General features: G+C 49.7%; 1 protein-coding gene across 1 annotated transcript; it reads right to left on the bottom strand.

Moving 5' to 3' along the window:
• Window positions 1-504: 504 nt before the first annotated feature.
• edn1 (endothelin 1) lies at window positions 505-13,857 on the bottom strand. The gene is made up of 5 exons (XM_038797114.1): window positions 13,314-13,857; window positions 6,939-7,113; window positions 6,253-6,411; window positions 2,726-2,851; window positions 505-2,208 (listed from the first exon to the last, which is right to left on the bottom strand). Exons 1-5 carry the CDS (start codon window positions 13,372-13,374, stop codon window positions 2,058-2,060), a joined length of 672 nt encoding a protein of 223 aa, XP_038653042.1. The 5' UTR covers window positions 13,375-13,857; the 3' UTR covers window positions 505-2,057.
• Between the last annotated feature and the right edge of the window lie 205 nt (window positions 13,858-14,062).

Raw genomic sequence — 14,062 nt, 5'->3', positions numbered from 1 at the left:
ATGCAGATTAACAATTCTCATAAAATCGCATTACTTTGAAATATATTTTCAGAGTGTTTGTTGAATTTAGCAAAAATCGGAAATGTATGTTAGAGAATGAAATACCTCTCTATTTTTGGCATCCTATACCAGCATTGAGAACTTCCAGGTTAGATGATGTCTCACCAGGTAAATGGCAAAGTTCCCTCTCGTCCGCTCAATAAACTGTTTTAACCCCCAACCGCACATCCCTCCTTACCAGCTATACTTCTCTTCCTTGTTGATTCTTGAGTGAGATTCCTAACTTCCCAGTAACTTGGCACTGGAATGCTACCTCACTCTTACAGGTAGCGAGCTGATAAGATTCTCAACACACCAAATTCAAGTTTCGATAGTGACAGATAATGAACTAACAGACTGTATCACCCAAACTGTGCAAATCCACAGCTACAAATTGGGACCTTGTTTCAAGAGCATCTTCAAAACTAGCTAGTCATTGCCCCCTCCAATAAGAAGCAGTATATATTTTTGTATTAAATAGAAATGTTTTATTTCCAAGTAAATTACTTTCAAAAACATGAAGTAGAACAAACACATTTCTGTATAAAAATACATACCAACTAATAATCACATAAGACCAATATGGCCCATATGATACATCATGGTTACTGACTGTATTTTAAACAGTGACAAAGTTAGGAATGTCAAAATAATATGAGCATTATTTTAATATTTAAGTAAGTTAATGCCTCATTTTCAAGAGTTATTAATATTGTTTGTTACCAACTTCTTCAATATTTCAATCATGGAGTTGTTCTTGTCATGTCAGTGTTGGCTGTCAAAGTTTACCATCTTTTTTTTGTGTTTCATTTTAATAAATTTAGAGTACCCAATTATTTTATTTTCAATTAAGGGGCAATTTAGCGTGGAATCCACCTACCCCACACATCTTTGGGTTGCGGAGGTGAGACCCACACAGACATAGGGAGAATGTGCAAACTCCACACAGGCAGTGACCCGGGGCCGGGATCGAATCCGGATCCTCAGCGCTGTGAGGCTGCAGTGCTAACCACTGCTCCACCGCACTGCCCTCCGCTTACCATTTTTTTAGGAGAAACATTGAAGCATTGCATCATCTCCTTTACCAAATATAAAGATTATATAGCATTTATCTGGTTGTACAAACAAAAACCACCAACAAATTCACCAAGACTCAACTATAGCCACACAAAGTCATGCATTGTGTCATTATGTACATTCAGACACTTAGTCATGCAGATAATGTAGGCAATTACATATACCCAGACCCTTGTTATTTTCCAAAGTAACCAAACAAGTTGCCATTAAATACATACCCACACTTCCATATCCAAACTATTATACACAAACACTAGCAACACTGTGACATATGATTCAAACAGTACAGTGTAATTCAAACAATATTGTATTCAAACCATGTATTCATGAAGAGGGTAATGTTATTTCTAGGGTATATCTATAGCCAACAACACTTACAAAAAGTGAGGTAGATTTAAGAAGGCTATTCTGCAGTTTCAGCACTCCATTTAATAAGTCTGTGAAATATATTAAACTGAGCATTTGCACTTTAATTTATATACATAAACATTTTGAATGTGTCTTTATATCATTGCTTCATTTGATGCATTAAATTCCACTTTCTACCCTTTAAAGTAAACTTATGGCGATATGACTGAAGTTTACTCTGGTCATCCTGTCCAATCTTCTTAAGCCACAATTCAGTGAGAACTCCTCAGTTAGTGCGTTAAATGCATCCTGGCCCATTTTGGCAAACACACACCCATACTAATTGCAGAACTTCATATAATTGTTTCCTTGAAGTCATTTTTTTTTAATTTTGAAGATGTCTTGATTTAATATCCATTCTGCTGGTCAGTGTTTCTCTCATAAGGCAAGGCTATAGCTTGAACTCCATCAGCTTTGGCAAGCTCCTCACTGAAGTGTCAAACCCTGGTCCCTTGCCAGAGCAGAATGGCAATCCATTCTGTGGAAGCAGCCAACGCGTGCTGTTTTCTTTGCTCCTGTTAACTGGCAGCTTGTCAGCGCTTGCAGTCCCTGCATTCTGCCACAGGGCCTGTCATGGAAACTGGTAATCTTTTCAGTTTATTGTAGTTGTCTTGTCTCACTTTCCTTATTGTATATATCCATTTCACTGATGTAGGTAAATGGTTACTGTCTGCAGGCTCCAACCTTCAAATCAAAGCATAAATTATGTGAACACCGTCTGTTTGGTATTAAAATCACGGCGACAGATCTATAAGTGATTGTTCTACAGAAGTGTTACATACAAATATTATGAAATAGTCAGAAATAAATTATATAAATACAAGTGCTGGCATTAACTTCATTTCAGAAGTAAGAATTCATCCATGTGGGAGTATTAGATAAATCACACCACCCCAATGGAGAATCTAGCCGATTTACCCTCTTATCTTTGTAAATAATCAATCTGGATTCCGAACATTGAAAAATATTTTGAGTGTAAATGGTAGGATTTCCTCTGGTCACCATTTATAGTGATAATGTAAAGCTGCTCTTTCAGATTTACAATTCTGTTCATCGGATATCATCCCTCGATGTTTACACTATCACTAACATAGCAACCAGAGAAAATCTTCCCACATTGTGTTGTTATACAACCAGTTTTCACATGGAAATATGATGAGGGCGATCTTTCAGATGTTACGTGAAATTGAATGAAACTCACTTTTTTGCAATGTTAAGGAGGTGTTGATAAACACATTCCAATCCCTTGCAGTCCTGTTTGTTTCGACTCATCCTGTCTGATGCTTCTGCCAGGTAGTTCTTTTGTACTTTGGTCTTGGTTGAAAATCTGTGAAGAAAATAAATAGTTGTTTTTTTTATTATATATTGTAGCTATGTAAATTTTAAAAGATTTTAGAATTTGATTTGATTTTATTGTCACCTGTACCGAGGGACAGTGAAAAATATTGTTCTGCATACAGTCCAAGCAGTATAGGACATGCATCAATGCACAATGTAAATACATAGACGCAGGCATCGGGTGAAGCATACAGACTGTAATACTGCTCAGTAGAGAAGACGTGTGAAGATATCAGTTCAGCCCAATGGCTATCCACATTATCAGCAAAGTTTATTTCAGCCAATAATCTTTACAGATTAGAAAAACAATCAAAATAAGAGAAGAGCCCCGTAAAGGAATGTTTTCAGAGATTTGTATTGGAATGCTTACAACTGTAAGAATTTTATCACATGTTCAAAAATGAGAAAGTGGCTGTTGCTGCTCTATTAAAATGTAACTAGAGAACATTACGACTTGCATGTACTAAATGTAATAGGGCTTATTTTGAAATATACCAATCCTAATGCAGAATTACTCTTGGTGAGGTTGCAGAGGTCAGCAGCCATTATTTACATTGCTTCTAATTTTCTGGTCATTAAAATTAATCTTTGGAAAATCTGAAGAGTCAACCGTACCCAGTTCTAATCTGCACACCTGTTGTGCAAGAAGATGAAGCGGAGTAGAACTGTATAGGATTACCCTCAAATATACTACAGTGACAGTCTTATTAATAGCTTTAAATAAAATGCATTATTCGACAATGAAACATAAATGTGATGTTGTTACTAGGTGGATTTAAACTACTCAATCTTGTTTTTAAAAAAAACTTCCTTTTCAATGTGGGTGCCTGTTAGACTTAATGGCAAAGATATAAAAAGGTGTGAATTTTGATGATCAGACAAATGACAAATATCAGCAATCAGAAAAGGAAATGAACGGCTACAGTGATTGGTATAAGTGACTGGAAGTGAAGTGTATTGCTGGGCAGAACATAAACTTGAAGTTTGACTGGCATTCCTAAACCAGTGAAGGAGTACTTTGCATCAATGTTCACTAAAGAGAATGATTTGGTGGATGATGGGTCTGGGGAAGGTTATGTGGGTAATTTGGGTCATGTGGATTGGCCATGCTAAATTGCCCGTAGTGTAAGGTTAATGGGGGGATTGTTGGGTTACGGGTATACGGGTTACGTGGGTTTAAGTGGGGTGATCATTGTTCGGCACAACATCGAGGGCCGAAGGGCCTGTTCTGTGCTGTACTGTTCTATGTTCTATGTCAATATCAAAACGAAGGAGGTGTTGGGCATCTTAAAAAGCATAAGGTAGATAAGTCCCTGGGGCCTGATGGGATCTACCCTAGAATACTGAAGCAAGGGCGGAAATTGCTGGGGTCTTGTCAGAAATCTTTGTATCCTCATTAGCTCGAGTGCAGGTGAAGGCCATTCGGCCCATCAGGTCTGCACCAACCCTCTGAAAGAGCACTCTATCTAGATCAATTCCCCCTCCCTATCCCCATAACCTCACTTAATGTGTACATCCCTGGACATGAAGGGGCAATTTATATTATGGTCAATCCACCTACCCTGTATATCTTTGGACTTTCGGAGGAAACCCGGAGGAAACCCATGCAGGCACGGGGAGAAAGTGTAAACTCCACAAAGGCAATCAGCCAAGACCGGAATTGAACCCGGGCCCCTGGCGCTGTGAGGCAGCAGTGCTAAATACTATGCCACCATGCCTCCACTAGCCTTCATCGGTCAGGGCATAGAGTATAAAACTGGCAAGTCAAACTTGCAGCTCTACAGAACATTAGCTAAGCCACATTTGGAATATTGGGTACAATCCTGGTCACCACACTACCAGAAGGATGTGGCTGCTTTGGAGAGGGTACAGAAGAGGTTTACCAGGATGTTGCCTGGTCTGGGGGGTATTAGCTGTGAGGAGAGGTTGGATAAACTCGGATTGTTTTCACTGGAACGACGGAGGTTGAGGGGCGATCTGATAGGGGTTTACAAAATTATGAGTGGCATGGAGAGAGTGGATAGTCAAACGCTTTTTCCCAGGGTGGAAACGTCAATTACTAGGGGACATTGGCTTAAGTGCGAGGGGCAAAGTTTAGAGGAGATGTGCAAGGCAGGTTTTTTACACAGAGGATGATCAGTGCCTGGATCACACTGCCGGGGGAGGTGGTGAGAGCAAATAGGATAGCGATGTTTAAGAGGCATCTTGCCGAATACATGAATAGGATGGGTATAGATGGATACGGACCCCATGGGCAGCAGGGTAGCATTGTGGGTAGCACAATCGCTTCACAGCTCCAGGGTCCCAAGTTCGATTCCGGCTTGGGTCACTGTCTGTGCGGAGTCTGCACATCCTCCCCGTGTGTGCGTGGGTTTCTTCTGGGTGCTCCGGTTTCCTCCCACAGTCCAAAGATGTGCAGGTTAGGTGGATTGGCCATGATAAATTGCCCTTAGTGTCCAAAATTGCCGTCAGTGTTGGGTGGGGTACCTGGGCTATGGGGATAGGGTGGAGGAGTTGACCTCGGGTAGGGTGCTCTTTCCAAGAGCCGGTGCAGACTCGATGGGCCGAATGGCCTCCTTCTGCACTGTAAATTCTATGTAATTCTATGTAAATGTATAGAAGGTTTTAGTTTAGACAGGGATCATGATCAGCGCAGGCTTGGAGGGCTGAAGGGCCTATTTCTGTGCTGTATTATTATTTGTTGTTGCTGTGAATTGTACTTTGTCCTCATCTTGACAGAATAAATAGCAAAACGTACAACAATTTGGGAAACTGAAAATATCTGCTTGGGGTTTTCCTGTGATAGAGGCTGATAGGCTGAGAAATTCAAAATTGGAGCACGACATGCCACCCCTATTAGAAAGATATAATTACAGTGGGGCAAGATTACAGACGCAATTTCTATTATAACCATAGTCATGGGGATTTATAATGAAAATAAATGTTGAACAGGAGATAGATCTATGCAAGACTATGTTAGATGTGTTGCTCTTGTGATTTATATGTCCTGAAGCTCGTGATAAAGTTGCAGTATAACTTTTAACCATAATTATTTTTGTGAAAGTGATTATATATTTACGTAAAGGTAAATTTTACAAATAGATGCGAGGGATGATGGAGCTTCATGAATTAACCATATACTTCAGGAAATCATTCACTGGAAAATGAATCCCCTACTTTTACTTACTCATTGCTTGGGAATAGGCACAGTTCAGATTGCTTTAAACTCAAAATAATGAATATAATTAGCATTAATCAATGATTAACTGTTATTTTCGTTATGACCTAAGGCTTCATTTTTATTTTCTCACAAAACAGGTTGATAGGGCCGAGCTATTATGATTTAAGGTTCCTTTTGGAAAAGCTAAGTGATCGGTCATGTGTTTTTACCTCGATGTTTGTTGTCCATCACCACAGAATTGCCAGCACACAGTGTCCTCTTGGCTGCGGCACTGACATCGTGGCTTCAATTCCTCGGGCGTCGCCAGGTTTTTCTTCACAGACCGTCTGACCCGGGGGGAATTGCCCAGTCCGTACGGGACAATCCTCCTGAAGAACAACAAAGAATCAATCCGAAATTACTCAGGGCGATGGTCACTTGGCGTGTGTGAAGGTTGTAAAGTGTCAGGAGAGCATTCCTTCACACTAACATAAAAATAAACAGATTACTAGGGCCAGACAAGCCATAACAAAATGGTGCAACAAGTTTCACAGAGGTTAATCTCCCCCCACACTAATTTAGACCATATTTACTGCAGTAAACTCAGCAACGCCGCTTCCCAGACCTCTCCCCTCACTGGACTGGCCATGAGAATGGTACTGCTGACAATCTATTGAAGTGGGAGTCTCCCTCCCGTGGAGAAGCTGTCATTATAAACTTGTCTCGCCAGGCGTCTGTCCCTCTGTATTGTTAGCTACTACAGCATTAAGAAATCCCCTGAAAAATATATATTTTATATCTTGTTCTCAGTACTGGTCTCTCGCTGTTCAACCCTTAGACTTCCTTTATTCCAATGTCTGGGATTAACACCAGGCACTTGTCTCGCACCAAATCTCAGGCACTGGGAGCCACTTACTCGGGTGTGTTGATCCAGATGATGTCCAAGTGGCAGAAGTAGATGCATTCCTTGTCCAGGAATGAGGAACAGGAACAGCGCTTGGAGCGGCTGAGCCGCCGGGGAACCGGGCTGGAAGTTTGACCGGCAGAGAAGATGGGAGAGACGGTCACTGCTGCAGCCGATAGGGGGGAGCCTGTGTGAGAGAGAGAGAGAGAGAGAGCGATATCAGACTGAGGATATATTGCTCAGAACCCATCCAATCCAATCCATATTCCTGTCATAAACTGGGAACAAAAAACATTCTCTGTCGTGTGGTACTGTCACTGGTAACGCTTTTCTAGTTCAGTTTAGGGAAGCCTTCCGGGGGCACAGTGTGGTCACTGGGAGGGACAGTGTAGTCACTAGGAGGGACAGTATGGTCACTTGGAGGGACAGTGTGGTCACTAGGGAGGGACAGTGTGGTCACTGGGAGGGACAATATGGTCACTTGGAGGGACAGTGTGGTCACTGGGAGGGACAGTGTGGTCACTGGTTGGACAGTGTGGTCACTGGGAGGGACAGTGTGGTCACTGGGAGGGACAATATGGTCACTGGGAAGGACAGTGTGGTCACTGAGAGGGACAGTGTGGTCACTGGGAGGGACAGTGTGGTCACTGGGAAGGACAGTGTGGTCACTGGGAGGGACAGTATGGTCACTGGGAAGTACAGTGTGGTCACTGGGAGGGACAGTGTGGTCACTGGGAGGGACAGTGTGGTCACTGGGAGGGACAGTGTGGTCACTGGGTGGACAGTGTGGTCACTGGGAGGGACAGTGTGGTCACTGGTTGGACAGTGTGGTCACTGGGAGGGACAGTGTGGTCACTGGGAGGGACAGTGAGGTCACTGGGAGGGACAGTGTGGTCACTGGGAGGGACAGTGTGGTCACTGGGAGGGACAGTGTGGTCACTGGGAGGGACAGTGTGGTCACTGGTTGGACAGTGTGGTCACTGGGTGGACAGTGTGGTCACTGGGAGGGACAGTGTGGTCACTGGGAGGGACAGTGTGGTCACTGGGAGGGACAGTGTGGTCACTGGGAGGGACAGTGTGGTCACTGGGAGGGACAGTGTGGTCACTGGGAGGGACAGTGTGGTCACTGGGAAGTACAGTGTGGTCACTGGGAAGTACAGTGTGGTCACTGGGTGGAGAGTGTGATCACTGAGAGGGACAGTGCAGTCACTGAGAGGGACAGTGTGGTCACTGGGGGGACAGTGTGGTCACTGGTAGGGACAGTGCAGTCACTGGGAGGGACAGTGTGGTCACTGGTAGGGACAGTGCAGTCACTGGGAGGGACAGTGTGGTCACTGGTAGGGACAGTGCAGTCACTGGGTGGGACAGTGCAGTCACTGGGAGGGACAGTGCAGTCACTGGGAGGGACAGTGTGGTCACTGGTAGGGACAGTGTGGTCACTGAGAGGGACAGTGCAGTCACTGGGGGGACAGTGTAGTCACTGGGAGGGACAGTGTGGTCACTGAGAGGGACAGTGTGGTCACTGGGAGGGACAGTGTGGTCACTGAGAGGGACAGTGTGGTCACTGGGAGGGACAGTGCAGTCACTGGGGGGACAGTGTAGTCACTGGGAGGGACAGTGTGGTCACTGAGAGGGACAGTGTGGTCACTGGTTGGACAGTGTGGTCACTGGGTGGACAGTGTGGTCACTGGGAGGGACAGTGTGGTCACTGGGAGGGACAGTGTGGTCACTGGGTGGAGAGTGTGGTCACTGAGAGGGACAGTGTGGTCACTGGGAGGGACAGTGTGGTCACTGGGAGGGACAGTGTGGTCACTGAGAGGGACAGTGTGGTCACTGGGAGGGACAGTGTGGGTCACTGGGAGGGACAGTGTGGTCACTGGGTGGACAGTGTGGTCACTGGGAGGGACAGTGTGGTCACTGGGAGGGACAGTGTGGTCACTGGGTGGACAGTGTGGTCACTGGGAGGGACAGTGTGGTCACTGGGTGGACAGTGTGGTCACTGGGAGGGACAGTGTGGTCACTGGGAGGGAGAGTGTGGTCACTGGATGGACAGTGTGGTCACTGGGAGGGACAGTATGGTCACTGGGAGGGACAGTGTGGTCACTGGGAGGGACAGTGTGGTCACTGGGTGGACAGTGTGGTCACTGAGAGGGACAATATGGTCACTTGGAGGGACAGTGTGGTCACTGAGAGGGACAGTGTGGTCACTGAGAGGGACAGTGTGGTCACTGGGTGGAGAGTGTGGTCACTGGGTGACAGTGTGGTCACTGGTTGGACAGTGTGGTCACTGGGAGGGACAGTGTGGTCACTGGGAGGGACAGTGTGGTCACTGGGAGGGACAGTGTGGTCACTGGGAGGGACAGCGTGGTCACTGGGTGAACAGTGTGGTCACTGGTTGGACAGTGTGGTCACTGGGTGGACAGTGTGGTCACTGGGAGGGACAGTGTGGTCACTGGGAGGGACAGTGTGGTCACTGGGAGGGACAGTGTGGTCACTAGGAGGGACAGTGTGGTCACTGGGAGGGACAGTGTGGTCACTGGGTGGACAGTGTGGTCACTGGGAGGGACAGTGTGGTCACTGAGAGGGACAGTATGGTCACTGGGAGGGACAGTGTGGTCACTGGGAGGGACAGTGGTCACTGGGAGGGACAGTGTGGTCACTGGGAGGGACAGTGTGGTCACTGGGTGGAGAGTGTGGTCACTGGTTGGACAGTGTGGTCACTGGGTGGACAGTGTGGTCACTGGGAGGGACAGTGGGGTCACTGCGAGGGACAGTGGGGTCACTGGGAGGGACAGTATCATAGAATCATAGAATTTACAGTGCAGAAGGAGGCCATTCAGCCCATCAAGTCGGCTCTTGGAAAGAGCACCCTACCCAAGGTCAACAACTTCACCCTATCACCATAACCCAGTAACCCCACCCTATCTCCATAACCCAGTAACCCCACCCAACACTAAGGACAATTTTGGATACTAAGGGCAATTTATCATGGCCAATCCACCTACCCTGCACAGCTTTGGACTGTGGGAGAAACCGGCCTCAGGGGGCAGTGCGGCCCTCAGGGGGCCAGTGCGGGCCTCAGGGGGACAGTGTGGCCCCTCAGGGGGACAGTGTGACCCTCAGGGGGACAGTGGGCCCTCAGGGGGACCGTGCTGGCCCTCAGGGGGACAGTGTGGCCCTCAGGGGGACAGTGTGGGCCCTCAGGGGGACAGTGTGGCCTCAGGGGGACAGTGTGGCCCTCAGGGGGACAGTGGCCCTCAGGGGGACAGTGCGGCCCTCAGGGGGACAGTGTGGCCCTCAGGGGGGACAGTGTGGCCCTCAGGGGGACAGTGGGCCCTCAGGGGGACAGTGCGGCCCTCAGGGGGACAGTAGGGCCCTCAGGGGGACAGTGCCGCCCTCGGGGGACAGTGTGGCCCTCAGGGGGACAGTGTGGCCCTCAGGGGGACAGTGGCCCTCAGGGGGGACAGTACGGCCCTCAGGGGGACAGTACGGCCCTCAGGGGGACAGTGTGGCCCTCAGGGGGACAGTGTGGCCCTCAGGGGGACAGTGCGGCCCTCAGGGGGACAGTGCGGCCCTCAGGGGGACAGTGCGGCCCTCAGGGGGACAGTGTGGCCCTCAGGGGGACAGTGTGACCCTCAGGGGGACAGTGCGGCCCTCAGGGGACAGTGTGGCCCTCAGGGGGACAGTGTGGCCCTCAGGGGGACAGTGTGGCCCTCAGGGGGACAGTGTGGTTCTCAGGGGACAGTGTGGCCCTCAGGGGGACAGTGTGGCCCTCAGGGGGACAGTGCGGCCCTCAGGGGGACAGTGTGACCCTCAGGGGGACAGTGTGGGCCTCAGGGGGACAGTGTGGCCCTCAGGGGGACAGTACGGCCCTCAGGGGGACAGTGTGGCCCTCAGGGGGACAGTGCGGCCCTCAGGGGGACAGTGTGGCCCTCAGGGGGACATTGTGGCCCTCAGGGGGACAGTGTGGCCCTCAGGGGGACAGTGCGGCCCTCAGGGGGACAGTGTGGCCCTCAGGGGGACATTGTGGCCCTCAGGGGGACAGTGTGGCCCTCAGGGGGACAGTGTGGCCCTCAGGGGACAGTGCGGCCCTCAGGGGGACAGTGCGGCCCTCAGGGGGACAGTGCGGCCCTCAGGGGGACAGTGCGGCCCTCAGGGGGGACAGTGCGGCCCTCAGGGGGACAGTGCGGCCCTCAGGGGGACAGTGTGGCCCTCAGGGGGACAGTGTGGCCCTCAGGGGGACAGTGCGGCCCTCAGGGGGACAGTGTGGCCCTCAGGGGGACAGTGCGGCCCTCAGGGGGACAGTGTGGCCCTCAGGGGGACAGTGTGGCCCTCAGGGGGACAGTGTGGCCCTCAGGGGGACAGTGTCGGCCCTCAGGGGGACAGTGTGGCCCTCAGGGGGACAGTGCGGCCCTCAGGGGGACAGTGTGGCCCTCAGGGGGACAGTGTGGGCCTCAGGGGGACAGTGTGGCCCTCAGGGGGACAGTGTGGCCCTCAGGGGGACAGTGTGGCCCTCAGGGGGACAGTGTGGCCCTCAGGGGGACAGTGCGGCCCTCAGGGGGACAGTGTGGCCCTCAGGGGGACAGTCCGTCCTCAGGGGGACAGTGTGGCCCTCAGGGGGACAGTGTGGCCCTCAGGGGGACAGTGCGGCCCTCAGGGGGACAGTGCGGCCCTCAGGGGGACAGTGCGGCCCTCAGGGGGACAGTGTGGCCCTCAGGGGGACAGTGGGGCCCTCAGGGGGACAGTGCGGCCCTCAGGGGGACAGTGCGGCCCTCAGGGGGACAGTGAGGCCCTCAGGGGGACAGTGCGGCCCTCAGGGGGACAGTGCGGCCCTCAGGGGGACAGTGTGGCCCTCAGGGGGACAGTGTGGCCCTCAGGGGGACAGTGTGGCCCTCAGGGGGACAGTGTGGCCCTCAGGGGGACAGTGTGACCCTCAGGGGGACAGTGTGGCCCTCAGGGAGACAGTGTGGTTCTCAGGGGGACAGTGTGGCCCTCAGGGGGACAGTGTGGTTCTCAGGGGGACAGTGTGGCCCTCAGGGGGACAGTACGGCCCTCAGGGGGACAGTACGGCCCTCAGGGGGACAGTACGGCCCTCAGGGGGACAGTACGGCCCTCAGGGGGACAGTGTGGTTCTCAGGGGGACAGTGTCGCCCTCAGGGGGACAGTACGGCCCTCAGGGGGACAGTGTGGCCCTCAGGGGGACAGTGCGGCCCTCAGGGGGGCAGTGTGGTTCTCAGGGGGACAGTACGGCCCTCAGGGTGACAGTGTGGCCCTCAGGGGGACAGTGAGGCCCTCAGGGGGACAGTGCGGCCCTCAGGGGGACAGTGTGGCCCTCAGGGGGACAGTGCGGCCCTCAGGGGGGCAGTGTGGCCCTCAGGGGGGCAGTGTGGTTCTCAGGGGGACAGTGTGGCGCTCAGGGGGGCAGTGTGGCCCTCAGGGGGACAGCGTGGCCCTCAGGGGGACAATGTGGCCCCCTGGGAGTCGGTGTACATCTCGAATCCGCCGATCAGAATGAACAGTAAATGTCAGCCGGGTGGCTCAGTTAATTCTGGAACATGAGGCCGACCACATCTGACCTCAGTAACAATGCAGGAAAGCGAGTAGTTTCCACCTGTGTAGCAATTCTCTGTGAGCAATTTGTAAAAAGCACTCCTGATCAGACTGCAGATTCCGAAAAGGCTGGAGAAGAGCCCTTGATGGAAGAGTCCCAGTAAAAGCTGCGTTTCCTCCTCACTGGCTCACATGGAGCTCCTGGCAAAGCTGTGTGACTGGAGACAGGTGCTCCTGCTGAATTCTCGGAGACCCCATCTCCCCACACACACAGTACACCACAGGCAGCTTCTTTTCGTCCACATTTCCAATCTTAACCTGTCTGCTATGTCAACTAGTACCACATTTCAGACACAAAGGTAAGTTCCTTCCAGCTTTATGGAGTCTGTCATCCACATGACCCACACCACTATTGGACGAGTCTGATATATTTTGGGGGAAAGACTCAAGACTGTACACACACTGGTTTGCACCTGGCTGCATTCTGTATAAAACACTTATTTTATAGATTTAGAATTTTAAACAGTTTGAATTAAGAGGTCGAATATGGAGAAAAAAACCTTGAGATGAGATATAGTACTGAATTTAATTCTTAAACTTTAATCTTTGCATATATTAAATAAATAAAGGTTGTAAAGATATACAAGGGGAGACATGCACAGTCTGTTACTCTCGAAGTAGCTTTATTCAAATTATCGGACCATTCAGTGTAATTTAAAGTCCTCTTAGTGATGAATTTGTTATTTGGGTGGCGTGTTTAAACGCAAAGATCGACTTTGAATTATCGGTAGATTAGATAGTTATCATTTTAAAGTTGCTATGAGAGTTTAGACTTACCTGTGGAAAAGTGCAGTTCCCAAATCAGAGGGAGCAAGGAACATAACACGTTAAACTCCATTTTCGAAATTAAACCAGGATGCTTCTGTCAGGTACGTTTCCTCGTTCTCCTGTGCGGCTGGGATGCAGACACGTTTCTGGAGAAGTATATATGCCGTGGGTAAACTGCAGAGTCAAGTGAGTTGTCAGTCTCAGGTCCAGTTGAAAGCAGCAGTGTGCTTTACTCCAGCCTGGCTTTGCTGTGTCGTTACCACTGGGCAGCAAGTCTCCTTTTATACAGTCCGCGTCTCACTGTAAACAGCTCAATGTGCTTTTATCCCAAGACAATGTTATTAGTCACCCAGAGGAGCTGCAGACTTAGATAAGCGACACGCTGCTTACAAAATAACCTCCTCCACAGACTGGGCGAGGCCAGCATACAATTTTTTTTAAAAACCCTCCTTTTCTCAGACTTTGCCAAAAAAAAACTCCTCCTGGCAGCAGGAACACACTGCTCCCAGCGAGTGAGGTGGCGCGTACACACTCCGGCAAAGGGGTAAGGAGCCAATCATAAACCTTCCACCGTCAATTCCTACTCGTTTCTGAGAAGTGATTTCAACAACCTGTTACACCTCGACCCCAACGGGTCTGAGATTAAATCATGTCAAATACACAAGGGTTATTTCCAGATGCCTAACCGAGAAACAGAAACTTGGATTTGAGACAAAACGCCTTGTTTGAAAAGCTTTTTTAAAAGGAATGAAGGGGAA

Source organism: Scyliorhinus canicula, chromosome 5 (genome assembly GCF_902713615.1).
Source record: "Scyliorhinus canicula chromosome 5, sScyCan1.1, whole genome shotgun sequence".
Classification (NCBI taxonomy): domain Eukaryota; kingdom Metazoa; phylum Chordata; class Chondrichthyes; order Carcharhiniformes; family Scyliorhinidae; genus Scyliorhinus; species Scyliorhinus canicula.
The sequence above is the reverse complement of the archived record's forward strand: the minus strand, read 5'-3'. Positions and strand labels throughout refer to the sequence as shown.